This window comes from Centroberyx gerrardi, chromosome 24 (assembly GCF_048128805.1).
Source record: "Centroberyx gerrardi isolate f3 chromosome 24, fCenGer3.hap1.cur.20231027, whole genome shotgun sequence".
NCBI lineage: Eukaryota > Metazoa > Chordata > Actinopteri > Beryciformes > Berycidae > Centroberyx > Centroberyx gerrardi.
This window is the reverse complement of record NC_136020.1, coordinates 3463148-3488739: the sequence shown is the minus strand read 5'-3', so window position 1 is coordinate 3488739 and position 25592 is coordinate 3463148. Positions and strand designations below refer to the sequence as shown.

General features: G+C 42.2%; 2 protein-coding genes across 4 annotated transcripts in view; both read right to left on the bottom strand.

Annotated features, from left to right (window-relative positions):
- Positions 1-407: 407 nt before the first annotated feature.
- On the bottom strand, positions 408-15917 carry tbk1 (TANK-binding kinase 1). 3 transcript variants are annotated; one of them, XM_071915766.1, is made up of 21 exons: positions 15881-15917; positions 13863-13969; positions 11830-11970; positions 11069-11198; positions 10409-10590; positions 9773-9933; positions 9063-9173; positions 8450-8629; positions 6205-6401; positions 5364-5422; positions 3992-4083; positions 3695-3796; positions 3529-3607; positions 3008-3129; positions 2787-2863; positions 2370-2409; positions 2136-2237; positions 1689-1785; positions 1134-1234; positions 601-672; positions 408-495 (listed from the first exon to the last, which is right to left on the bottom strand). In XM_071915766.1, exons 2-21 carry the CDS (start codon positions 13947-13949, stop codon positions 444-446), a joined length of 2184 nt encoding a protein of 727 aa, XP_071771867.1. In that variant the 5' UTR covers positions 13950-13969; positions 15881-15917; the 3' UTR covers positions 408-443. The 3 variants fall into 3 exon arrangements, with proteins under 3 accessions (XP_071771867.1, XP_071771868.1, XP_071771870.1); XM_071915767.1 differs by having other exon boundaries at positions 15789-15883; XM_071915769.2 differs by lacking the exon at positions 15881-15917 and adding an exon at positions 14654-14806.
- A 3943-nt stretch (positions 15918-19860) lies between these two features.
- Positions 19861-25592, bottom strand: part of lrp6 (low density lipoprotein receptor-related protein 6) — a 51106-nt gene continuing 45374 nt past the window's right edge. The window contains exons 17-23 of the mRNA XM_071915774.2: positions 25444-25569; positions 24729-24965; positions 24308-24418; positions 23524-23754; positions 23088-23224; positions 22389-22486; positions 19861-20871 (exon numbers count right to left, since the gene is read on the bottom strand). Coding sequence (XP_071771875.2) covers positions 20565-20871; positions 22389-22486; positions 23088-23224; positions 23524-23754; positions 24308-24418; positions 24729-24965; positions 25444-25569 — 1247 coding nt within the window. The 3' untranslated portion in view covers positions 19861-20564. The remainder of the gene's footprint in view (positions 20872-22388; positions 22487-23087; positions 23225-23523; positions 23755-24307; positions 24419-24728; positions 24966-25443; positions 25570-25592) is intronic.

The window sequence follows — 25592 nt, the reverse complement described above, 5'->3', positions numbered from 1 at the left end:
GAAATATATGACAGGCAAATACAAAAATGTAATGATGTTGGTGGGTCTTTAGGGATAATAAATAATGGTTCGTTTAAATTTAATAAAAGTATTCAACTAATCTGTATTCCTTCAATAATAATCATATAAAAAAAATGTTTTTAAGCATCTAAAGGCATGTGAAGCAGACAAGCATCTGCCATAATATCTGCCACAATGCTGTTTATAAACTGAAAAGAACTGAACAATGCAATCAGCCTTGGTTGTACAGCAGCCTACATGTACAGGATCTTCCTCTGCTGAGGTTCATGAATAGATTATACTGACAGAATCAGGGAAATGCCGGTAGATACAAAATCTTACAGGTTGGACATAGTATTTACAACGTAGAGACACAGAGTATGTACATATTGGCAATCTTAAGACGACTTTTTCTCTCTCGGACGCGGATGGTGATGCTCGTCTCAGATTCTGTCGACGTTTCTCAACCCTCCGTCCAGCGTCAAAGTGCCGAATCTGAAGAGGGAAAATTTGTAATTCTCAGCGATCTGTTTCTAGACTGGATTCACGTTTTCAGACAATGGATAACAATGGCAGGATGTCTGACAGATGCTGCCTCACCTCTCCAAGAAGTGGTTGTTCTCTGCCAGCTCCTTCACCACTCCCTCCATCTCCTCCTTTAGTTTCTTCATGCTGAAAGACAGTCAGGGTTAGCACTATGCTAAATAGCCCAACATTCTTCCCATAAGCCCCATTGCTTCCTGTCTCCCTCCCCCTCCCTGAAGAGGATAAACATGTTGGAAGTGATTTTTCCATCAACATTTCTCCACCATCTGCTGTCAGAATCTCTGAAAGCTTTAGCTCTGTTTGCTCTGAAAGAACAGCGCCCTCTTCCTGTTTTGTGCCGTAAAGCAATCCAGCAGATTTCCCTCCAAATCTGATCCGGTGGCTCACAATGGAAAATGAGTAGAGGCCGGTAGAGGCTGCTGATCTCCTCGTTAACAGCAATTATATTAATGTTTCAAAATTAATGTGGTAAAGATGTTAAAATGATACACACAGCACCTTTAAATGCCTCACACCTTCAACATTTCAAACTCTAAATGGAAGGTATGAGGATGATGAAGAGTGATAAATACTGGTCATGTCCTCACCCCAGGGTCATCTCTACCAGTGTGTTCTGGCTCAGGTAGGCCTGCGGCTTCATCCCACTGGACGCCAGGGGCAACACCTTCTGAGGCAACTGTTCCTGCAGCTACACACACACGCACACAATTTTACACATTTTTATTTTGTTTGGAGAAGGTCCAGCATGTCCATGTGCTGCTGTGTCTAAGAGCCTGTAGGATTTCCATTAGGTCCTTGTTGAATTGCCATGTCTGAAATACCTGTAGTAGTAAACTTTGACATTCGTCCATTTGACATTTCTCCACAATTCAAATTGCTTGTAGAAGCGTTTGGCTAGCTAGTAGAAGATTCATTTCTAGCTCCCTGGTTTCCTGATGAGCTAAGTCGTGTCATTTTACCTTAGATTAATTTGTTTTGTGTGCTTTTGTTTTAAGTGTTCAGCTTGGTTAGCATCAGCAGTAGCCGGTCACCATTGTTGGCAGTCTTGGATTTGTAGTAATCTAGACGGCTTGTTAGCCAAGACGTTCACAGCTAGCAAGCATGGACCTAGCGCTGAGTTAGCGTTCACTTGTAGTGTTCACCTTGATGACTCTCTCCATGAGCATGGTCACCTCCTTCTCGATGCTGATCAGCTGGCTGGACAGACCCAGCAGCTGCTTCCTCACGTGATGCACCTTTCTGCAAACATGAAAGCAACAGAGACGATGCTTTGCCACAGAGCCGATACTGTACACTGTACGCTAGGTTGCTAAGCAGTATGGGGTCAGATGGGGTCAGAGCAAGCCAGGCCCACATCCTGATCAACATGCCACTCATGCATTCTGTTACTGTAGGTGAACATGCAGAGGCCCAAAGAGTCAGGCTGAAATTATGAACATCTCACTGGAGCCACGCTATTTTATACAAAAAACTAGTAGAACAATCAATCATCATCACCATCATCATCATCCAATCAGATCATATCATATAAACAGAAACAATCAATCCAGAGACATTGGAACTCTAAAGAGCAGCAGTGACTGGTTCACCTCATCCACTCCTCGCTCTTGGAGATGAAGAGGCGATATTTCATCGCACACTCCTCTGTGAACAAAGATCTGGCCTTACTGGCATGGAGGACCAGCTTCTGTCTGTGAAAAACAGAAACACAGCTCAGGACCAAAAACAGGGAGGATACTGAGGAAGTTCAGACTAACGGACTGAGAGAAGGTAAAGTACAGTGTGATGCTGTGATTTGTTGTCAAACAGCACAGTGAACTTACTTGTCAAATTTATGGATCTGTTCCTCGTTGTAAGGCAGACCTAAATACAAAATTGTGGGAGAACAAAATCTCAAATTGGATTCGTTTCGTTCACACAGCAACTTAGATTACCAAAAAATCTGTCGATTTTTACAGATTTCAGAGGATTTTTCTGCTTGCCTGAAGGTCCTGCATGTCCATATGCTGCTGTGTCTAAGAGCCTGTAGGATTTTCATTAGGTCCTAGTTGAACTGCCAGGTCTAAAATGCCTGTGATAGTAACCTTTATAGACCAGCTGATGCTCCTGCTGACACTAGTTTTCACTACAGTTACTGTACATTGGAAGATTGATTCTTCCATTTCACATTTCTCTACGCTCACAGCTGGCAGGCATGGAACTAGTGCTCGGCTAGTTTCTGCTAGTTTCTCAAAACTCACGTCGCTCTGCTTTGTCCTTCTTGAACTGCTGGTAGATGGCTGTGATGGCGTCCAGCAGCACTTTGATTTTCTCCACGCTACGAAGAGAAGCCGAGGGTCAGACGGTGACTAATCTTTCATCCTCACATATTCACATATGAGTGTATCAGCTGTATGCGTATACTGTATATCAACCCCACACACACACACACACACACACACACACACACACACTCTCTTACTTCCTGTCCTCGGGGTGTGTGCCCACTTGCTGTGTCCAGGCATCGGTCAGCAGCCCCCCTGGTAGGAACTTGCTCTTGATATCCTGCGTTGTTCGCTCCATGGGCTCCAACGAGCTGGAGATCTGCAGCGGGTAGACATACACGTAGATTACATTATATTCTAATTTAGTCTAACTTTTTTTCATATACACTCAGTGGTCACTTCATACGGTACACCTCTCTGCTTACGCAAACAGCTCGCTCCTCCAGACAGTGACTCATGCATAAATAAAGCATAAATATGCAGCATGCAGACAGGATGGAGAGGCTCAGTTACTGTTCCACTAAATATTAGAATGGGCTGTTCTGGAGACAAAAGTACTAGTGAGGTATACTGTATAACGAGGCCACTAAGTGTATGATATTATAATTTATTATATTATACAAGTGCAATATTACCCCTGTCATACTATGATGCACAACACCACAAACAACAAAGCATGTCAAGACGCTGAAGACAGGAAAAGGAAGCGAGTACTCACTCTCAGAACTTTCTTGTGCATGTCTGAGATCTCATCGTACTCTGAGGACAGCATGTTGGCCTGCATCAAAACCTCAAACCTGTCGCACACAACACCAGTTCATCATATTAAAATCACATCAACATAAATGATAAACATAACTGATGTGTGTGTGTGTGGGACTCACAGTTGTTCGGTCCTCTCCAGTATCTGTGTGCAGTAGTTACATAGATGAATAACCTCGGACTTCTTGTGCAGGATCTCGCTGTAGTCCTCCTTCATGAGCTCACTGGATGAATGGAGACATGATGTCGAGATGGTGTTTTCATAATGAACACATAACTCATAACACTTTCCTATATTTTCCATGTCATAAGTAGAAGTCGAAATAGACACCTTTCTTTTCCACCTTTTTCACATACCCCATCACCTTATTTACAGTCTATCACACACACACACACACACTCACACACACTGGACTTACATTAAACCGCGTACTCCTTTGCGCACTAGTTCCTGATACACCAGCAGGGACTCAGAGGTTTTCCACAAGTGTCCGACATCACCTGCAAAAGTCTGAACCACAGCAAGCATGTGAGTGTGAGTGTATGTGTGTTGCCTTTAGGGTTCTGCCGAGGATTTGTTTTTTTCAAGACCAATACCGCTACTGGGGCAAGATTACATTTGACTATGAATTGACTGAAATGAGTCAGATTAAACAGAAATTTTAATATTAATGATAAAATTTGCATTTCAATCAGCTGTTTAAAAACAAATGCATTGACGCATTCGATGGGCAGGTTCAAATCCAACAAATTCATTATGATTTTTTGACATTTGACTGAAATTCGAATAATAATAATCCATACAATCTGAAATCAATATGGAATCAATCAAACTGCATCATATCCATCATATCAGAGGGTGAACGACGCTGAATGAACTAGATCCAATATTTAATATTTAAGGCCGATATCGGGAAACTGATACATCAGTCTAACACTAGTTGCCTTCATGGAGTCACAAGTACATATGGGCTGTGAATCACTCAATGGCCCATTTGCTAAATTATTCATAACAGCACACCAATTATATAGTTCAAGGCCATGGCAGAGCGCTGAGCTATTAGATGTAGTGCAGATGAATGAATTAAATTAATTTAAGAGCAGCTAGATCCAACGCCTACACATTCTGTACTGTTTGCACATGTAATTTCTACTTATGGCTTGATATGAATCCGTTTCTGTGATAGCCAACTGTCTTCCACCCACAAAAACCACATCACACGTGTATAGATGCATGCTTCACTTCCTTTGATTACAGTGAGTCACTCGAAAGCCTCACAGGGAAAAAAATAGAGGCTTTCATCCTCTCCAGTGTCATTCTCAGCCATTACTACTGTTGTACTGTTGGACTGATGATTTTACTAAAGATGTCCAGCAACAGAGTCATTTTTACACTATTGATACTGGTAAGCTGTGGCCTGAAACAGTTTTGTGGTTTAAATTCTACCTCTGAATTCTTGAAACACAAGCCTGCCTGTGTCTTCTCTACTCTCAGCCTTCCTATGGTCTCAGACAAGATAAATGGTGGAGTGGACAGTTCATTTTCTTTGGAGAAAAAGTGTTATTGTCCTTCATGTTGCTGGTGCTTCAAGGTGCTCAGGAAATTGAACTTTGGCAACAGGACAGTTTCTACTTTTGGATGAGGACTGATGACGGTCTGAAATGTTTTCTTTGCCTTTTTTTTGTCTTGACTTGCCATTTTTTCAGATTTGAGCTTGATCTTATCCTTCAAAATGACATTAATCAGGAGACTCAATAGTCTTGGACTCAACAGTAATGTGTAATCGGTACCTTTGCATAGCTGGCATCCAAGTCCAGGTCGTAGCGAGGCTGCACTTTAGGGGGGCTGGCTGTGAGGAAAAAACATACAAAGGGTTAAACACGCAGGATTTTCCTGTTTGGCTTTGTCTTCCATTCAAAATCTCTCTCTTCAGCTCCTCTCCATCTGTCTCTAGTTAATTTTTATCAATTTCACCACTGCAATAAACGTGAGAATAAAAAAAACACAGTAGGTCCTATCAGAATAGAGATCAGTATGACAGGGCTGATTTTCCATTAGAAAAAAGCACTGAGGAGCCACAGCATTTTTAAGGCCTCTAAGCCTTAAGTTTACAAAATATGATTTAAGACATTTCATGAGTTTTCACCCTATACATTCTAAAAACAGAGGTACAGAGGATCACAGGGCAGCTACAACCAAGAATGGAAAGAGATAGAGATACAGTATGACAGAGTATCTGCAGGTTCCAGAAAGCCAAACGTAAACCTTTTTAAGACCTTTTTATTGCTACCTGGAATTGAATTTTAAAACCAATTTAAAATCCAAAATGAAGAAACCCAGCTGGCAAAACCAGCCTATTTCTGATTGAACATCACTAATGAAAGTTCTGAACTATAAATGGGCAGAATAAGAAAAAGCGCACCAGGAAATTAACTGTTAAGGGCCATGGAGTCCAGCTGTGTTTAGTAAAGCAGATAGGATTTGTATTGTACTACTAACCCTGTTCTGTATGAGTGAACACACCTGTCATTACATGGTGAAAAAAATAACATTGCATTACAAAAATAATTACATTTAGATAATTAATTTCAAGATTTTCAGACTTTTTAAGGAGGATCCTCGGCTACATACGGTCTTCGAAGATGAGTCCCACGGTGGCTACGGACTCGCGGCTCACAAGCATGATGGGATTGTCCCTGGAGGTCCGGGGGAAGCTCATGGCCTGGCGGTTGGGGTCCAGGACGAGGCGCCGGCCCTCGTACAGCAGCTCCTGGTTGTGGCAGGGGATGCTGGTCCTGCGGGAGAGCAGCTCCTGGAACAGCGTGGCCCTGTGGACAAATGAAGAACTGCAGCTTTACAACATACAGAGTCACCCGGTGAATTGGTCATACTCTGGTTAACGTCTTCGTTATGTTAAATCTACTACATTTTTGGTAGATTGTCCCATTGGTCAATTTGGGATTGGAATAGTGTGTGAGGTCTATGCAAGTGTAAATGATCCAAAGCTCCTTCTTTTTCCATTTATACCATTTCTTAACAAACATAAGCCAGTATGAGTGAATCTGATTTGAATATACTGTAGTTTTACAGTAGAAAAGTGAAGAGAAGGCAAATTATTAATTACTTAAAATGAAAGTGCAATATAGCAATGCTACAAGAAACTCACCTGTTAGATAAAAATAAGGAAAATATTAAAAAAGACTGGAATGGTGAGATATATTTGACATCCTTTTCCCCCAAAGCAAGAGGAGTAGCAATATTAATTAACAGGACTATAAAACATGACATTAAATCACACATTATAGATCCAAATGGTAGATTCATTATTATGAAAAGACAGAATTTCTCAATCTATATGGCTTAATGGGGATTCAGCTTTCTTTACTGACATTCAAGACCTACTAAGTCAATTTCCTCACATGCCTTTTGTCATAGGAGGTGACTTTATCTCATACTTCAAGTACAGATAGTGATCATGCTGAGTTTTCTGATGCGATAAAATTCCCAGTATTGCAAGATGATTTTAGAGAAAAACCTGAAGCATCAATCTCAACAAAGGAAATACATGATGCAATAAGGGAATTACCCAAACCAAAGGCTCCCAGGAGCGATGGCTTCTCAGCTGGGTTTTAACACTCATTTGCAGATGCTCTTGCTCCTATTTTAAAAAGGTTAGATTAATCTTTTTTGCAAGTGAGGCAATCAGGGAAACTACAGTAGAAGGAATCATTACTTTAGTCCCCAAAACAGGAAAGAATCTGTCTTCATGCTCAAATCATACACCAAATTCACTTTATATAGATTTTAAAATGTATCAAAATTTTCACTTGATTAAGATGCTTTTATTTCCAATCAGTATATTGACTATATAGCTCTGATAATGGCAATTATTCTAAAACATACTATGCCAAGAAGGTGAATGCTCCTTCTGCTGCACTGCCATTAAATGCCGAAAAAGTGTTTGACCAAGAGTGGAAGTACTTGGTTTTCACATTATAGAGATTTGGGTGTGGTCCTTTGTTTACTAAATGGACACAATGCATACAGAACTTCTCCTTTTTTCCCCGCTAGAAAGAGGAACTTGACAAGGCTGCCCCTTATCTCTGCTACTATTTCATTTAGAGCATGAGCCACTTGCAGAGGCAATAAGGAGTCAAACTGAAGTGAAACTGACGGCATCACAATAGGGATTTACGCAAAACTGGCAATGTACGCTGATGATATGTTGGTATTTTCAAAAAACCTGAACACATCAATTAAAACAGAATTTGGAATCTATCATTGCCTCTTTGAAAAAAATATTTCACTTGGCGGTTCTCTCATCTTTTATCTTTTAGGGCTAGAATCAAACTAATTAAAATGGTGGTTGCACCAGTTGTTACTTATAAGCGAAGCATGCCACCGGTCAGCTTTCTTTAAACAAGTAAATGGAATTCAGAACAGCCTAGAATTAGCTCTGAAATTAACTTACCAAAAGATAAGGGGGTCTTGCACTTCCAGATTTAAAAAAGTATTACTATTCATACATACTGCGCCAAACCTGCAATTGGTTTTCGCACCAATAGAGCCTCCTGGCTGGTTAGCTATTGAAAATGCCCTCTCTGACACCCTACCTCTACATTTACTCGCATATGGAATTCTTCCAGATTCTTGCAAAGACGTCCCTACAATCTCAGCCTCCTGGAATGCCCTTTGAATGGTTGAAAAGATGCATAATATATCTCATGGCACCTCTCTCCAAGCACCCATCTGGAACAACCCACACATATTAAATAGCCAATAATGTAGAAGGATTGGCTGTAGATAGGTATTAAAAACAAAATTTCTAACAATGTCCTTTCTAACAGTCTCCTGGACAGTGCAGTAAATGGCTTACGTGTTGTATTCGTGGATGTAGACGTGGTGCAGCGTGGCCTGCTGCAGGCTGAAGACGTAAACCACCGTACGGTGCAGGATGTCGCTGGTCTCGGCGAAGAATTGGTCAAAGCCCCAGCACTTCTCCTGGTCGGCCTCCAAGATGTTGGCCAGCACTGGGGTCAGCAGGCTCTGTAAGCCTCTGTGGACGAGACATCCGAGGACAGAGATTACAGGTCAATCTACATCGCAACAGAGTGCCTTGGACCCTCTTTGGTTTTCAATACATTCTCAATACACTCACTCCAAAGAGCAACTATTGATTGCATTTTGCCATTTTTCTTTTTCTTGTCAGTTTTTGGATTACCTAGTTTCTTGTGGAGCAACTGATCAGTGTGATGGATGCCATGTTGTATATGGAATTTGAAAATGTTTTATTAGTCAAGTAATTTCAGCTTGTAGTTTAGATAACAATTCTCTAATCTATTTGAGGGAAAGTTAGAATGTAAAGACACAACCGCAACCCAAGAAAGCTCCTAGTAGCCTATATCTGTAAATTTAAAATAGCAAGGCATAGAGAACTATGATGGTCTCAAATCCCAATAATCAAATGGATTTGAGTTGTGAGATCTTACTTGGACAGGCTGCAGGATACTGGCATCTCTGTGCTCCACTCTATCTTCCCGTTCTCAAACTTCTGCTGGCCGGAGATGGTTCCAGAAGGCTTCTCAGTGATGATCTTATACCTGAGAGGAACACATCGCTCAGTTAAGACACAAAGGAAGTTTGAAGTTTGTACAGCCACCAAACACACAGTGAGTTAGCTACAGCAGTTCCACCTCAACCTACTCCTAAACAACTGAAGTGAATGGGGTCTGGTTGTTTACAGATAAAGAAGGACATGAAATGACCATCAGATTTCTATAAACATTTACCTCATTATGTAGTGTTATTCTAGCTAGAGGAAGCAGTAACTTATTCTTGTGTAGTGTGGCAACTGAAACAAGGAAATTGTCTGATTCTGTTTGTAACTCACCAGCCAATAGAGAGCTTGCTGTCCCACAACCTCCTCTATTGGCTGGTGAGCTGTGTAATGAGGTAAATCTAGGCCTTTTGGACTCACACTGCAACTGTTTGGCAGTTAACTTGCTGTGTGCTTTGTGGTCATACAAACTACAATGAAGTTTCCACTAACATGGCGGTGAGTAGATAATGACTGAATTTTCATTTTTCTGAGTGAACTGTTCCTTCAATGCCAGTTTGACCCATATTCTTGCAAATGTTGATCATTTTCTGCAATCTACATCAGTCCATAAAAATCAAAGGGATGATAACATGTTCTTACATCACTTCCTTATTCCTGCGAGGCCCTTCAAACGGCCTGAAGGGGAGGCTGCCGGTGGCGGCGTGGTAGAAGGTGACGCCGATGCTCCACAGATCTACTGTGGCCCCGTATTTCTTCTGGTGGTCCTTCCTCAGCACAGCCCGCTCATACATGTCAGGATGCTACAGAGGAACACATGTAAAAGACTTATTATGTATTGTGTTATTGTGTGTTTGAATTCATACAGTTCCACACACTTACTTTCTGTAACAATTCCTAGCTTCCTAATTGTTTATTTTTGACAAATTTTTATGTAAGCTCTTGTTTTTATGTAATGATTTTATGTTGTGTAAAGCACTTTTTGTTTTTGAAAAGCTGCTTTACAAATACAGTTTCTGACTATTATAAGTATTATTACAATGTTTCCAATGTGACCCTGATGTAATACTCCATTACATTTCTATGACTTTCTATAACTTTTGTTTTTCTAAAGGGCTAAACCGTCTGGTTTCCACTCTAGTTGGGTTGAAAAACTTTTATGCTATGCTTGAAACGGATCTAGAGTATATCAAGTGATGATATAGGAGTATTTCAACCTAAGTGAGTTTACACCAAAGGACTTTAACTGACATAACCCCAGTTCAGAGTGTTGCTTACCAGGTATTCCTCAGTGCCATAGAGAGAAACAAACTGTTCATCGTCATCCAGCTCTCTGGCTGCACCGAAGTCTGTCAGCTTATATACCGATCGGCCGTCCTCTCCGATCACCCGCATAATGTTCCCAGGTTTGATATCCCGATGCACAATGCCGTACTCTCTCAGGTGGTTCATCCCTGCCACTGTAACCCACAAGGGACGACAGCCAATGATAAAACATTTGACTTCTAAGACGTGGAAAAATTGCAGATGAGTGTTTCATAGACAAACCATCGCAGTCCCTCCAGGAATGTCAAATTTCATTGGAGGTAGTTATAAAAATCCCATTTTTTCATATTTCTTTAGTGTCACTTTAGTACCAGACTTCCTTGACTTGCAATTTTTACCAATTCCCACAATTTTACTGCAAAAAACACCTAAAATTCCACTGTAACTTTTGACCAAAGCTGCTGTTTAGTCGCAATAATCACAGAAAACCTCTGTGAAATCCTGTAGCAACTGTCACCAGGTCTTGACTAATGAGACTGTTGGTACTGTTTTTGTAGATGACATCATCATCCATTACACAACACAGGCATGTTAAATCAATTATCACACTTAATATAACCAAGTGGTGATAGGCACGATGTGAATTCTCGGGTTGTCAAAACACTCCCTCACCCACATCCTGCAGAACAATGAGGAACTCGTCCTCCGGTAGTCCGTAGGCATTGGAGGACTCCTCCAGCACGGTGTAGAGACTCCCACAGGGGCAATACTCCATCACCAGGACCTTGTGGCGAGTGTTGGACTGGGGGGACAACAGGGTCATACTTGAGTTTGTAAAGCCTCAATCTCTGTTGACGCTTCATATCAGCAACTTCAGATCAAGTATATCTGCTTTTTGACTCAGTGGCACAAAAGAAAAAACAACAGTGTACGATATATCATTGTAAAATTAATTGTGATACCGTGATATAATTACTGTGAACAAATGAGACCATGGTGGAGATGATTGGTAGCCTCTATCTCACGTCAGTGGTATTGTTAGTGCTAGTGTTTCTCCAAATTAAGACCACATTTCCCATAAACCCTGTTGCTTCCCGTCCCTGCTCCCCCTCCCTGGTGTTTTTGTCTTTACTGAAGAGGTTAAACAGGTTGGAAGTGATTTTTCCATCGCCATTTCTCTCTTTCCACCATCTGCCTTTGCCAGAAACTCTGAAAGCTTTAGCGCCCTCTTCCTGTCTTTGTGCCTTAAAGCAATATCGGTTTGTGCGGTAAAGCAATCTCCGCAGATTTCCTGCGAAATCCGACCTAATACCACACAATGTAAAATGCAGTGTAAAGGCCGGTAGAGGCTGCCAATCTTCTTGCCGATGGTCTCCTTTGTTTACAGTAATGGAGGAAATTATAAAGAAGGCAATGTTTTCCCCCATACTGACCTCTTCCTCCACAGCGAAGAGCTTGACAATGTTCTTGTGGTTGAGCTTCTTCAGCACCTCAAACTCTCTCATCTGGACGTCCAGCGGCCGCAGGAAACTCAGGTTGTTGAACACTTTTACTGCATAGAGGTCCCCTGTTTTCTACCATGGGATACAAAGTCACATAGGAAACTTAATACATATTAAACTCATACTTTTCCACACATTTCCATCCTTCCCAGGCCTCTGTAAGAACCCTGTACTAGTAGTGTTGGCCCAGAAAGAGGCCTGTAAACCTAAGGCCTCATAACTACATATGAGACACGTGATCCGTTTTATACTGAAATCCATGCAGACAAAATAAACATAAGATCAGGTTCAGACCCATCCTCATACTTTAGATTCTGGTCTGAAGCTGCGGGAAATTCCCATGCAGAAGGGAGTTCACAGCCAAAGTGGAGCACACAGGGGTTTCAAATCTTTTGGATGAACAAAAGAAACAAAGGACGGCGTCTAATCTGCGGGAGGTGGATAGAGGAATAAAACAAACATGCCGAGACCGCTGCTCTGCTCGGCGATCCATGGAACCAAACCTCACTGTTTTAGCTTCCAAAAAAAAGAAAGATGGTTCCTGCACATATACCTCAACAGAAGCCTTTTTTCCTCTATATGTGATATTTTTTAGATTGTTTCAAGAGGGTAAAGAAGAGGGTAAATAAAATGATGACTACTCTTTATAACACTAGTTTGTTATGATGTGATGGCCTTCATCACCAGCTGAACTTCACATCACAGCTCTAATAAACTCTCACTCTCTCAGTCTACTGCTGCTATCCATCACCTGCACCTACTATCATATATCAAAATACTGGCTATTGTGTGGGCCGTCAAAAAACAATAGCAATTGAACCCTAGTGGCCCTAGTAGTCACCTTCGTGTTTAGTGGAAAGTCCAAAAATACGATATGCAGAATGTCACTGATGATATAATACCAAGCATCTATGGATGACTCCATGTGGGACTGCCAAAGGGGATTCTAGGGGATTCCCACTTCCTCAGTGCTGAGAACTGGCTTCTGGCTACTTGACCCAGTGAGACCATGTAGCCCCACATGTTACTGTCATTCAAATCCTCAGGAAATAATGGTATGGCAAGAGAGTGGTCCCAAACATCACTTTACAGCCTTCAGACCACCAGACTCCTGTATTAAAGTTCCTTATTTTTAGCTGCTGCATTAGCCAGCTAAAATACCAGTGGTATAAATAAATCACCAAAGCAGCAATAAACTGAATTCAGTTCCTTGTCCTTGTTTGTTTTTATATGCGGCTGCTACAAAGACTAAAAACTAAAAAACTAAAAACTATGGAAAGAGATTAGTGCTAGCAGAGATTGCATTTGAATTTGTCATGCTCATACTGACCTATTGAATTAAAAAAAATAAATTTGTTGAAAAAATTAATAAAAAATTTTAATTTGTAGGGCACGTTTTGAAATTCAATGTGATTATTATTGAAGATTACTGCTAGAGAGATACTACTAGTTTTCACTAGCTACTGTGGTCGGCTCCGCACATACCCTGTCTGATGTGATTGGGAGATGGGAATTTCTGACCCTGAAAGTGAATACTTAAAAGGCTATAGTAGGCTCTTGTAGCAGCATAGCTGTAACAAACAAGGTACCATAACTCTGAATGGACTCTAAATGGACTTCTGGTGATCAACAAATCACCAGAAGTCCATTCATTTCCTATAGAGCTGAGGGAAACTCGGAAATGTGTGAATAGGTTTTCACTGTCATCTGCTGTCAACAGCCAATCAGATGTTAGTGCTTTCTTGTTTTCCTACTGATGTGATTTTGTTTCATGAACAATAGTTCTGCCTGGCAAGTGCAAAATGGCCATTCAAAGCTTCCTAGTTCTCTACAACTTTTCTTTGTAGAGAAAGACTACAGGAATTGACTGTGATGTTGAAGATGGGAGCACCACAGTCAAAAACATGACAGCATTTCTGGGTTTTATATTAGCACTGTCATTGTCTCTGTGTCAGCATGCTTACCTTGTGTCTTCCGCGGTAAACATTAGCCGTCGCCCCCTGGCCCAGCAGGTCTGATATGAGCCACAGGTAGTTCGTTGTGCTCTGCATCCTGACTGCTTCAACTGCTCCTGCAAGCAGAGCAGCAACACATCAATACACCAGCATGCAGCAAGCTTCTTTTTAGATTCTATTCTATTTCCTTTTCTTTTTTCCCCCTGCTGTGTCCTATTGCTTTTGCTGCTGCAAGGATGCAATTTCCCTACAGGGATCAATAAAGTTTTGTTGTATCCTGTCTTATATTATGAGAACGAGGCACACGCACAAACCCATTTGAATCAAGTTTAATCAAATGTATCATATATTCTCCTCTATGCACTTATTATTAGTATTACTGTTAACAGCAGTGACAAACATTGCATTTTTTGACGCAATGCACAATGAGTCAAAGCAGTTTGAAGCAGTCTACCTGCTGTTCAATGTTGTGACCAATATATCTGACACATTCAACACCGCAAAGCCTTCACACTTCAGATATCACATGCAAATATCAACTGACTGACTGATTGGTTATGTAGTCCTTACTTATATACTGTATATATACAGTATAGCTGCAGATTTCGGGGAAGACTTAGGGAGACACAACCCCTCAATATTAGGAGGATGAATTGCTATTTCTGCCTCAAACACATAAGCTGTATTTTAACTCGCTCTGTGTTTTCAGAAGTTGAGTTTTACCGAAACACATTTTGTGGTCGGCTTGGATCGCAAGCACACACACCCCTTCCTCTTTGAAAAACGGAGCCCCTCCTTACCTTTTAAAGGCAAAAGTCACCCTAAAACACCTTCACAACAGACCAGAATGCAATGCAGCCACAAGACATGCTGTGTTTTGAGTAAGGGGTGCCACTCTCGCTTTCTCTCAACCGGAAAACCTCTCAATCCACTATTGTGTTGCTATCGCTCCCTCCACCTACACATCAAAGCCACAGCTGAATGCAACACGGTGCAGGGCTTGTTCTCTGAGGGTTGTCCAAAGGCATTCTGGGAAATGTAGGAGATCACTATCTGAAGTAGAGGTAGACGAGGCAGGTTGAGGGAAAGTGGGTACACCAAAAAAAAGTAAATGACAACACTTTATCACATCATAACCTGGAATGCACTGAGCATCACAGACTGCTGAGTATCATGATTTTTTCCTTTCATACCTTTAGACTGCCACGTTTCATAAAGTGAAACCTACGGCCTTGCTTAGGCTATACTGCTTGGCAACAATATTCTTCACCACTTGTCTGCTGGTGGCACCACCCAACCCTGCTGCTGCAATGCTGCCTAGTCAACAAACCGGGCAGTCTATCATAGGCCTGTACCACCAGCAGTCATATATACACGGTATGGTACTTTATAATTCTGCACATAATCATAAGTGCCCCTGTGTTGTTGTCACCTCAGTCTCAAGTTTATTCCAGCCTGCTTGTCGTTTATTTCGTCATGACGTCACGGCGTATCAGTGGGAAATTCCCCCTTCAGGCCTCAAACTCAACCTTTCAAGTAAAGAGATTAACCGTCCTAAAAGCAGCCATGACCGTCTCCCCTCAGTAACATGCACTTAATGTAACGATTCTTATTCCGCGTATAACTTCACCAATACGACGACGCAGTCTAATATCTGCGACGTCGTGAACGAGCCCACACGATGGCGTAAAGCTAAGAACTGTTGTAAATATCGAAAACACGTCAGAGCAGGCAGCTGGTTCAAAATAACACGGTCCGCTGACTATATGGGCAAAGATGACGTTTAACTAATGTTAGCTCCGACGTATGAAATATTTTCACTTTCTTCACGGCGGACATGACTGTGAAATCGAACCTCAAATAAGACAATTCAATAAGAATAATACCAGGTGGCTCAATGTTTACACTGTAAAATAACCACATATACATTCATACCTCGAACTACGTGATACCGGCAGTTAATAAGTGGAGTTTATCTCATAAAATCAATCATATAGCAAATATATGTATTTTGTTTATTTCCTCACCCTTCTGCCAAATCCTCTTCCGCTGTGTCCTGGTCACGTGGTTGAAGCGCTTCAATCAGAGCAGAGAAGCAAAGGGAGGTGTGGCCAGCCAGCGGTTCAGTTACCGTAATATTCAGAAAAGAGGCTCAGAAAAGTGTATCACCCTTGCGCTGTATATTGTGCATAAAATTAATTCTCCATGCATTGCTCTCTTTATAATTGTATTATTTTACCCCCTACTGCTTTCAGTTATGCCACTAGTTATGGTAGACAGCTTTGGACAACTGAGAACTGCAACGGCTTTCGTCGTAATCGGTTATTACGGTAGTCGCAAACGAAACACAAAGCTATGGATGCCCTCAACCTGTGCCATCCTATAATATAATACTTCACATGGTCCAACCACTCAGCAGAAGCCCTGTCGTCTATATATTACTCATATAAGTTGGTTTGTTTCATACTGCATATACTGTCTATATAAATTCATCCCTTCTCTGTAGCGTGTAGCCTTAGCTTGGGCTTAAATACACACTCATAAGCAGGCAAAAAGAGACTGGGCCAGGCTTGCCTATGGATGTCAATCGGGAATGACATGGCACCTTAGCCTAAGTCCAAATGTGATCTTGTGGTGTTTAATTATTATAATGAAGACAAAAAAATCAAGCAACAATTGCCAGGAAAAAAGTGGAGAGCATTCAGGATCAACATTCCTTCTTAAAATGTGTGTAATAAATCACTTACATCTAATAATTTATCACATTAATCAAATAATAACTAGTCAGTCCCTACATCTAATAATATACCACACAGACTAAATACGAGTGCTCCAGATTTACAGAAGTAGGTTTGGAAGCTTAGGTGGAAAATGATATTAAGATTCAGGGATTTAGTGATTCGACAGCCCAAACTTAACCATAGAGGGTCATGAGCTGAAATGTAGTAGGTTAGTAGGTTATGAGCTAATAAACACTATTGCACCTTGAATATTGAGAAATGTAAGTCATTAAGTAAATGATGGCTTCCTAGGTTCATGTTTTGTGTGTAGATGCTGGTTGTTGTACCTCATATTTCATCCATGTAGACTAGTAGTCTATGTGCATCTACCATAAATAGAACAAGATATTATATTGAGAGTCAAACAAGGACAACAGTCAAGATAAAAGTTCACTCACTTATATTTAAAAAAAAAAAAAAATTCAGCATTTCATTTGTTACAACAGCTTATGGTAGTAGCTGGATGGGCTGTACAGGTCCATCTTATACACTGTTTTACATGTAAAGCAATCAATGTATAAAAAAGTAGAGTTAGTGGAAATTAAATGAATATGACTAACCAAATGTTGGTCATCTTGAAATACATCCTTGCAAAGCACCATGGTATCAAAATGGATGAATGACAACATTTCAAAAAACAACAAACTTCTCCGGATTCCCCATCTTAAATCATTGACCTCCGATAACATGGAGACAAAAGTGCTTTTTTAAAAAAAAATTCCAAATGACTTAACCTCAGCATGTCCACCTTGAATAATACGTCTTTTTACAACAGAACAACTTTCTTTGACCTTTTTCCCGCGCCACTTTCACCGCAATCTGTACAATGTACGCCGCTTTCTGCTCGGAGACGGCAGCCGCTTTTAACGGAGTCGAACGTTGCGAAGCTCGACCTGACAGGGTACAGCACTGTGAGGATGCAACGCTGTGAGGACACAACCTGACAGACCACAACGCTGTGAGCCCAGAGGAAGATGGCCGACAATTCAACCATCACACCGAGCTAGAAAACTAAACAGAACGGCCATATTCAGCTTTCCGATCCGATTCGTCCCCGTCTTCGTTTCCCGACGTACACGGCAAAATATTCTCTCCCAACCGAGCCAATCGTTTTATCCCTCTCATATGGACACTTCCACACGCACGAACGTTCCACCCATACGTAAATCTAAGTCAGCTGAGTGATAACATGGTAGTGTTGTACCGGAAATCAGCTAAAAAGTACTGTAAAGTGCAGTTAAGAGAATGAGAACCTCTCCGAACAATGTTTAAATTCGACATGGATGTGCACGGTTGGCCTGAAAAACACCTAAGATATGTAAATGAGTGATTGTACCACAGGCAGTTTCTTGGCTCGTTTACATGTTGACAGAAATACGCCACAGACTTGAAGATATGGAGGCAGCAGGGGAGCGATATATATACTGGTCCAAGATATACATTTGGCGTCATTACTGGTTTTGGTGGTTTGGGTTTTCCATTCCAGATAAACAGTTGTTTTTTTTTTGATTTTCCGATGTGTAACCTAACCAGCACGTCAGGTCTGAGACTGAATATCACTGCTTTCAATGGAAAACCAAGAAAAAAAAACACAAAAAAGAATGAGCATGTCTCGTCAATACACACAGTTTGCCCTTTGAGAAAAGAAACAGACACATTTAGACTTTTGAAGAACAGAAACAACTTGAGGTGTCGGCGAGGTGTGTGTGTGTAAGCGTTAAAGATTGTCTTCAAATGCATGCTGGTGTATTCGTCTTCACTACAGGGAACAATTTGGATGTAGAAAAGAGCAAAACGCAAAAAAACACGACGAAGCGAAAACAACACATCGATTTCCACAATGTCTCCTTTAAAAAACACAGGAAGGAGCTGCGAACGAAGAAGAACCTGTACCCATGCCGAACATCTGACGATAGGGAGGAATGCTAAAAAAAAAAAAAAAACGTTGACAAAACAATCCTCCTCGGACGAACATTTTTTTTTTTTTAGACGATGCGACAAAAGTTACCTTGAAAAATAGATTTCTGGTCATCACAAGACGGCACGAGAGACAGGACAGTTTTACAAAAAAGAGATTGTTTGATACAAGCAGAAAGGCAACAGAATAAGATGCCACCTCATGTAGACCCGTGGTCCCAGCTCAGCGTTTTTTTTCCTTCCTGCCTCCATTCGCAGAACAAGGCCTCCAGTTCCCCAAACTGGACTCAGCGAGGAGGCGACGGGCCACCGGCCTCCAGATTGTAAAAATTCCGATTTGGCACAATAGTCCTTCAGCGTCAGATTGACCTGTGAGCAGTTAAGTGTACAGATAACTCTCGATTACAAATACAGGAAAATACCTGGATATGTTCTTCGTTTTGACTGATCTGTCTTGAGATTGTCGCCATACTTTTGGAGTGATATTTTGTAGAAAAATATAATGAGGCATATAAAAAAAGACGGAATGAAAGAAAGTACTGCAAGAATTCAATGGATAGATTTACAATGGATTTTCTATATAGCTTATAAATACGTTATCTACACAATATGTGGTACAAAAATACTATAGCATTTAGTGGGCACTGGATTTTCCTTTGTGTTTTCCAAAAACAACAACAACATAAAATAAAAAAAAAACAAAAAAAACCAATATGAAGATGTGTAACTGGTCAGGCACGAGATCTTGTCCTTGGTGAGAGGGAAACGCCGCTAAAACCGAGCCGAGGAAAGTCGTGTTCGGGGGTTAAAAGCAATGAATGCGCCCCTGTAGGCGATGTGCTTTGGGTCTTGTTTCACTCAAATAGGGTTTCTACAGTTGCAGTCAGGCATTGTAATGTAAAAAAAACAAAAAACACTAGAAGTGAAAAAATAAAAGGACAAACACAGCCTACATTTTGGTTTACGTCCTGTCTGTATGTGGATGGTGAATTGGAGATGTGAGCCATGCTGCGTCGACTTGATCCCGATCGATTTTTGCGTCTCTCGAAACTTCTGACCGAGCCCCAAATAGTTCCTCGTCGACACAGTTAGTGGCTACCGGCGTGCCGAGCGAGGGTAGTGACAAAAATTAATAAATATGTGCCTTAGTGTTATTGCTTCAGATCCAGAACTTCTGTCCTGCTTCTGTGATCCAGCAAAATGACTCACATCTGCAACACCGGAGTAAAAAAACATACAGACAAGATCCTACGAACCGTTTTGTAAATGAAGAGGAGGTAAAAAAAAAAGAAGAAAAAAAAAGACCCAGTACCACATTCTTTGCCACTGAAAAGGCTTATCCAGCCACTCCTAACCCAGTTTGCAGGGTAACTGGAGAAATCCCTGCTCCAGCGCTGACAAAATGGCTGCCCAGCCTGCAGAGCGGAGTGCTGCAGCGGCGGGCAGCGGCCTCCGGGGGGAGCTCCTCTCTTTCCACAGCCCAGCCTCATCCTGTAGTAGTAGTAGTAGTGTTGAGCAAAAATGGTAAATGTTTTTCATATTTGGCATCAGATTAATTCCGTCTCGCTGTCCCGTTTGTCATGTGCTTTTTGTGTCCTTCAGCCTTGTAAGGAAGGTAATTTTCTCCTCTCCTGGTTTAAGGCAACTTATATTTGTGATGATTTTAATAAAACCTTTTCTTAAAAAAATGTACAAATTTCTTAATACAAACCTCTATGGCATTATCAGTAAACACTGTATAGAAAATATATAAATATGCTTTTCTCTTTTCAATGTACAAATGTTCTGCAGCTCTTTTGCAAGCTCCCATTTTCTCTTTTTTTCATTATTTTTTTGTAATGTACAGGTACCCGACCCCCTCCGATATACTCCCTCTCCTCTTTTACACCGTCAGTCTCTCTTTCCCATTTTTAGACTCGTAATATGCACAATTGGTATTTACATGTGAGGGGGGGGGCGGAGCTGTGTGTGTGTTTGTGTAGGTTTGGGTTTTGGGGGGGGGGGGTGTTTCGGCTCACGAAGAGTCCGTGCAGGGCGAAGGCGGGGGCGGGTACAGGTGGTGGGAGTAGCTGCGCTCGGTGTAAGGCGATGGCGGGCAGCTCTCGCAGTTCTCCTCGGCCGACAGGTACTGGCTGCGGGGGGTCGGCGGCGGCGGGAACGGCTCCGAGTCGTAGTTGAGGTCGCTGGTGTAGCCCTTGGCGGCGGCGGCGGTGGCCGACTTGGGCGGCGCTCGGCGTCCTGGCGTGTAGTCGCTGTCGCACACGTCGGTGCTGCAGGGGGTGGTGGGCGGGGCGAAGTGGCGGTAGGTGTAGGGCCGGTAGCTGTGTGGGGAGGCAGAGAGAAACACCACATGGGTCAACGGAACTATTTAACAGGCGGTGTCCAAAAGTCTCATTTAGTCTCATTTCTTTTAAAGTAACAGAGGTGTTGCAGCTGCGTCACAAATCTCCTATCAACCACATCTGTCTCCATCATGGAGGAATTGACTGTGCACAAAACAATGTCTAAATATATAACAACCGGGCTAGAAAAGAGAGATACCTGAAAAAGATTGTTGTGGTGTGGGTGGAGGTGAATTCAGCAATGTTCTAAGTAAAGTGAATAGCGTGATAAGGTGGATTTGTTTCCAAATGTAGGTTACTGTGACACAGTAAACTGTCTTGTCTTTAGCCCTAGTCTCTACTCCAAAACACTCGGAGTTGTAGCTTGAGAAGAGCCTGAGAAGAAATGTTTTTGTCTTTGTTATTTAGCTAACTAGCTAACAGCCTAACTTAGCAAAGTATCCAATGTTAATGTGCAACTACAAGCCACTACTAATGCTCGCCTCTACTAGACATGCTAGCTAGTGTGCAAATTGGACGTGTTGACAAGAAAACAGTGACAATTAGCTGACCAGATACTATGGTTGGCTAGCTAACAAACTGACATTTATTAAACCCAAAATCAAGTGATGCATTTTATGTTTCCGGTTTGTTTGGAATAAACAGGCAAAGAACTGGGTAGTTAGCATGAGCAGTGATAGCCACCATGGCTGAACAGACAAAGAAAAGAGAAACTCAAACTGCATCAACAGAAAATCCAAGGAGAAAGACGTCACAGTACTGGACACAGTTTGATTGACAGGTGATCTCTGGGAAGTGCAGTGCAGAAACACCACAGCAATGAGCGCTTGGCACCAAAGATGGAGACTACATTTAAAAAAAAATGAGTATCTCATGGATTACCACTTTAACTTACCACAGGAATCCAAGCCTACTTTTACTTTTTCTATGAAAATAAAACATTTGATCACAGATGAAAGGAAACACTAAGCTTGACAAACCCACTACACGGTATGAGAGTGTTTTCAAATCAGTGAAGGCTGTGCCATTTCAAAATGTACAGGGAAAGGCTAAACAAAAGGAACCGAGTCTCTTTGAAAGTGGGCCCCTGTGTACAGAAAGGGGTTGTTTTAAGTGTTAGCATGTGCTGGAGGAATTTCTCCAACTCGCAGCGCAGCAGACTGCAATCCTGCAGTTTGATTACATTTCCAAACCAGATCAATTTCTCTGGTATTCTCTTAAATATACATGGAAACGGGAATAGTTTTCTTATTGATTTCAGGAATTCAGTAACGCAAACTGAGGGAGCGCAGCTTCAGAGTCTCAAAGGACAGTTAAGTTCTAATCCTGCACAGTTTAAATGTCACTGAAAACACAGTGCGAGACGAGCAGAGCTTAAACCATAATTGGACCATAAAAATAAGGCTACTACCCACCCAAAGAAATCAGTCTTTCCCAGCAAAAGGTTACGCTGAGGCCAAAGCAACTCTGTGTGTGTGTGTGTGTGTGTAATGTACCTGTAGGAGCGGTGTGTTGAGGGACTGTTGGAGGAATAACCAAACTCCATGGTATACTGGGAGCGGACAGTAGCAGGGGACGGAGGAGGGTTCAGGATCTGGAAAAACAACAATTCACTTTAAATGGGACACTATTTTAACAAAACGACAAAAATTCAAATCATACACAAGCTCATTTTATTACGAGGAAAAAAAAACACATCATTAAACAGAGGCGATTAACTGTTTAAAGTGGCTGTGGTATCCTGACACTTTGCAGTTTCACACGGCCAGAGACCCTGCTTCTCTGACTGGGTATTAGCCTGAGATCTCATGGAAACAGATGGCAGTGGTTAAGTCCTTACAATGGCTTCTTAGAGTTGAGTGAATTATTAGCAAAGGTGGGGTACAGGGAAAATTGCACCAGGGTCAAAATTGAAGAGCTGTAAAATTATGGTTTGGAAAGATAATTTGAAAATAAGATTCGCCACAGCTTCCTTTTGGTTATGGCGCAACATCCAGTGTAGAGTGTGTCTGAAAATGAAAGCGAAGAGTGGCGCGACAGGATATCTGCAGGTTTCAGAAAGCCAAATTTAAGGCTTTTAAGACATTTTAAGATGCAAAGAAACCTGCCATTACATCGTGAAAAAAAACGCGACCTCTAATACCTGGATTCAAGACATTTGAATACTTTTTAAGTTTTGTGTGTGTGTGTCTCACCGGTGGGAAGTAAGTGCCCTTGGTACTGGAGGAGCTGCTGGACGAGGCTCCGGTGACGTGGGCTCGGTCGTACGGCGGGCCGCTGCTCCCGCCCATGATGCTGAGGGAGCCAATCACGGACTTCCCCCTGGACATGCCTGTCAACGGGTTTGGGAACCAATGATCATCCTCGTACAGCAGGTTGTGTTTATTACAAGGGCAATAAGTACGATTTTTTACAACTATTTAATACTGGCACAAAATATCAGCTATTAGCGAGCTTACTCTTCTACATTGTGAAAATGACACTTTCTTTGTGTCAACTACAAGTGCAAGCTGTGCCAGAGACTTGTGGATGTTGTTGCAATTCCTACTGGTGGCCGACAGAGGTCGATAGAACTCATAGATTACTTAAAGCCCCTTTAAGACTTTAGTACAATGTGTCGTGTTTCCCCACCTGGCAGCGAGCCGGACAGGGAGCTCGGGTGCGGCACGTATCCCAAAGGCACAGAGGAAGGTCCGTGGACCACGAAGTCGTTGGTGACTGTCTCCCCGTCGTCCTTCATCTGCGGACACAGGACGCGCTGGCACACGAAGTACACCGCGCCCACCACGAACAGCGCCATGACCACGCCCACGATGGAGCCGATGGTGTTGGAGGGCTGCGGCGACGGCTCCTCTGTCGGATCTGGAGGGTAAGAGATAAACGGAAGTGTCACACCAGCAAAGTTCAGTTAGGGTTAGACCAATATATGGGGCCGATATTAGACTTTTATTAATGATATCAAATAGCCAATCAGTGTCGTCTACCTAGGATATGATGGAGGTTCCTCCCTGACCACAGCTACAGATAAAGACTCCAACACTTGACATGACATTTGCACATTTTATCCCCTTTAATGTTCAGTAATGTTTTTATAAATTAATTCTTCATTTAAGGGTACTAATGTATCCCAGAGTTTCCCTACTATTGAATAGGTGTGGTGGGTCAGACTGCCTTAAAGAGCTGGTAACACTAAAAGAATTTAATTAGTCTGGGTTTCAGTGGAGAGTTTTAGTGTCCCATGATGGTCTAAATGCTGTTTGAGAGGCTTTTCCACCCTGAGAAGAATACAATTCTGGCAAAAACAATGACTCCTTGTAATTTTTTGGACATAAAAATTGTCAAATTTGGTTAAAAATACCAGATATCAGCAGCTTCTATACAAAAATATCAGATGCAAATGATGCTTGAGACTTACAGCAGCCGATCTCGTCGGAGTTGTCTGTGCAGTCCATGTTGTGGTCACACTTCTTGTGTTTTCCTATGCACTGGCCGTTGGAGCAGCTGAACTGGTCAGGAGGGCAGCGAACTGGGAACACAAAGACGAAATCCTTTTTTTTTTTTTTTTGCATATTTCATACATACTTTTCTACTTAATATGTCTTGTGTTGGAACATTCGGCTGAGTATGTGTATCTAACCCCATGTGCTGCATTCTTATTTATATTCTATTCTTTTGCTTTATTCTACAGGGCGTTTGCAGTTTTCAGAAAGTCAAATTTAAGACTTTTCAAGTCGCTTTTCATGCTACCATAGCAAAATATAGAAACTTTGGGATTTTTCAAAGATCCATCCAATCTAACAGTGTGTGCATGCAAACTGCCGCTCCGCCTCTCTCACCTTCGCACTTGTTCTCGTCGGAGCGGTCCTGGCAGTTGACCTCCCCGTTGCAGCGGAGGCTCAGGTCCACGCACTGCCGGCTGTCGCACTGGAACTCGGAGTCGGAGCAGACGGGACAGTCCTCCTCGTCGCTGCTGTCGTCACACTCGGGGTAGCCGTCGCAGCGCCAGGCCTGGGGGATGCAGTCCACCTCTCCGGAAGTGCAGGAGAACTGCTCCGGAGAACACGTCGGGGGCTCTGAGGGAGAGCGAGGAGGAGGCGGAGTTAGCGGTGACGAAGACAACAAAGACCAGACTGCGCCAGCCAATCGTGTGGCCAGCTGCCTTGGACAGCCACGCTTTTATCGTTTTGTTTAGAAATGTAGGAGAAATGGCAAGCGAAAACACTGCAAACGACGAGGACAACTGATTGAAAAAAGGTGGGTGCAACTTCCATTATATGGATGTGTTTCAGATTTAAACAGTCAGACCAAGAGCAGACAACTATGATGTGCAAAATATGTCACATGACAAGCATTCCCAAGGCTGGTAATACTACTCTGTTTCACCACCTCAAATCCAAACACATTGTGGAATATGAGGAAAACAGTAGAAAAAGCAAGTGAATGGTGGAGCAGTGGCGGCAAGACAAACTGCTGTTGCTTGAAATTATACCATGTTATGAATCCCACACCACCCAGCCCTATTCAGGACAGTAGTTGATTGACGTCTCTTACCTCCGCAGGAGAGTTCGTCCTGCAGCAGCACCAGATGGACGGGACAGGAGCATCGGGTCGTTCCATCCCCCTTCACGATGCAGATGTGGGAGCAACCACCGTTGTCCCAGGTGCAGGGGTGTTTACCTGAGGAAACACACATACAGGTT

Coding starts and splice junctions, on each gene's coding strand:
- tbk1 (XM_071915766.1), bottom strand. CDS start 13,949: ATGCAGAGCACAACGAACTACCTGTGGCTCATATCAGACCTGCTGGGC. Junction 9,934..10,408: donor ATGGCACTGAGGAATACCTG/GTAAGCAACACT, acceptor GTTCCTCTGTAG/CATCCTGACATGTATGAGCG. Junction 2,410..2,786: donor GAAGGACAAAGCAGAGCGAC/GTGAGTTTTGAG, acceptor TTTTGTATTTAG/GTCTGCCTTACAACGAGGAA.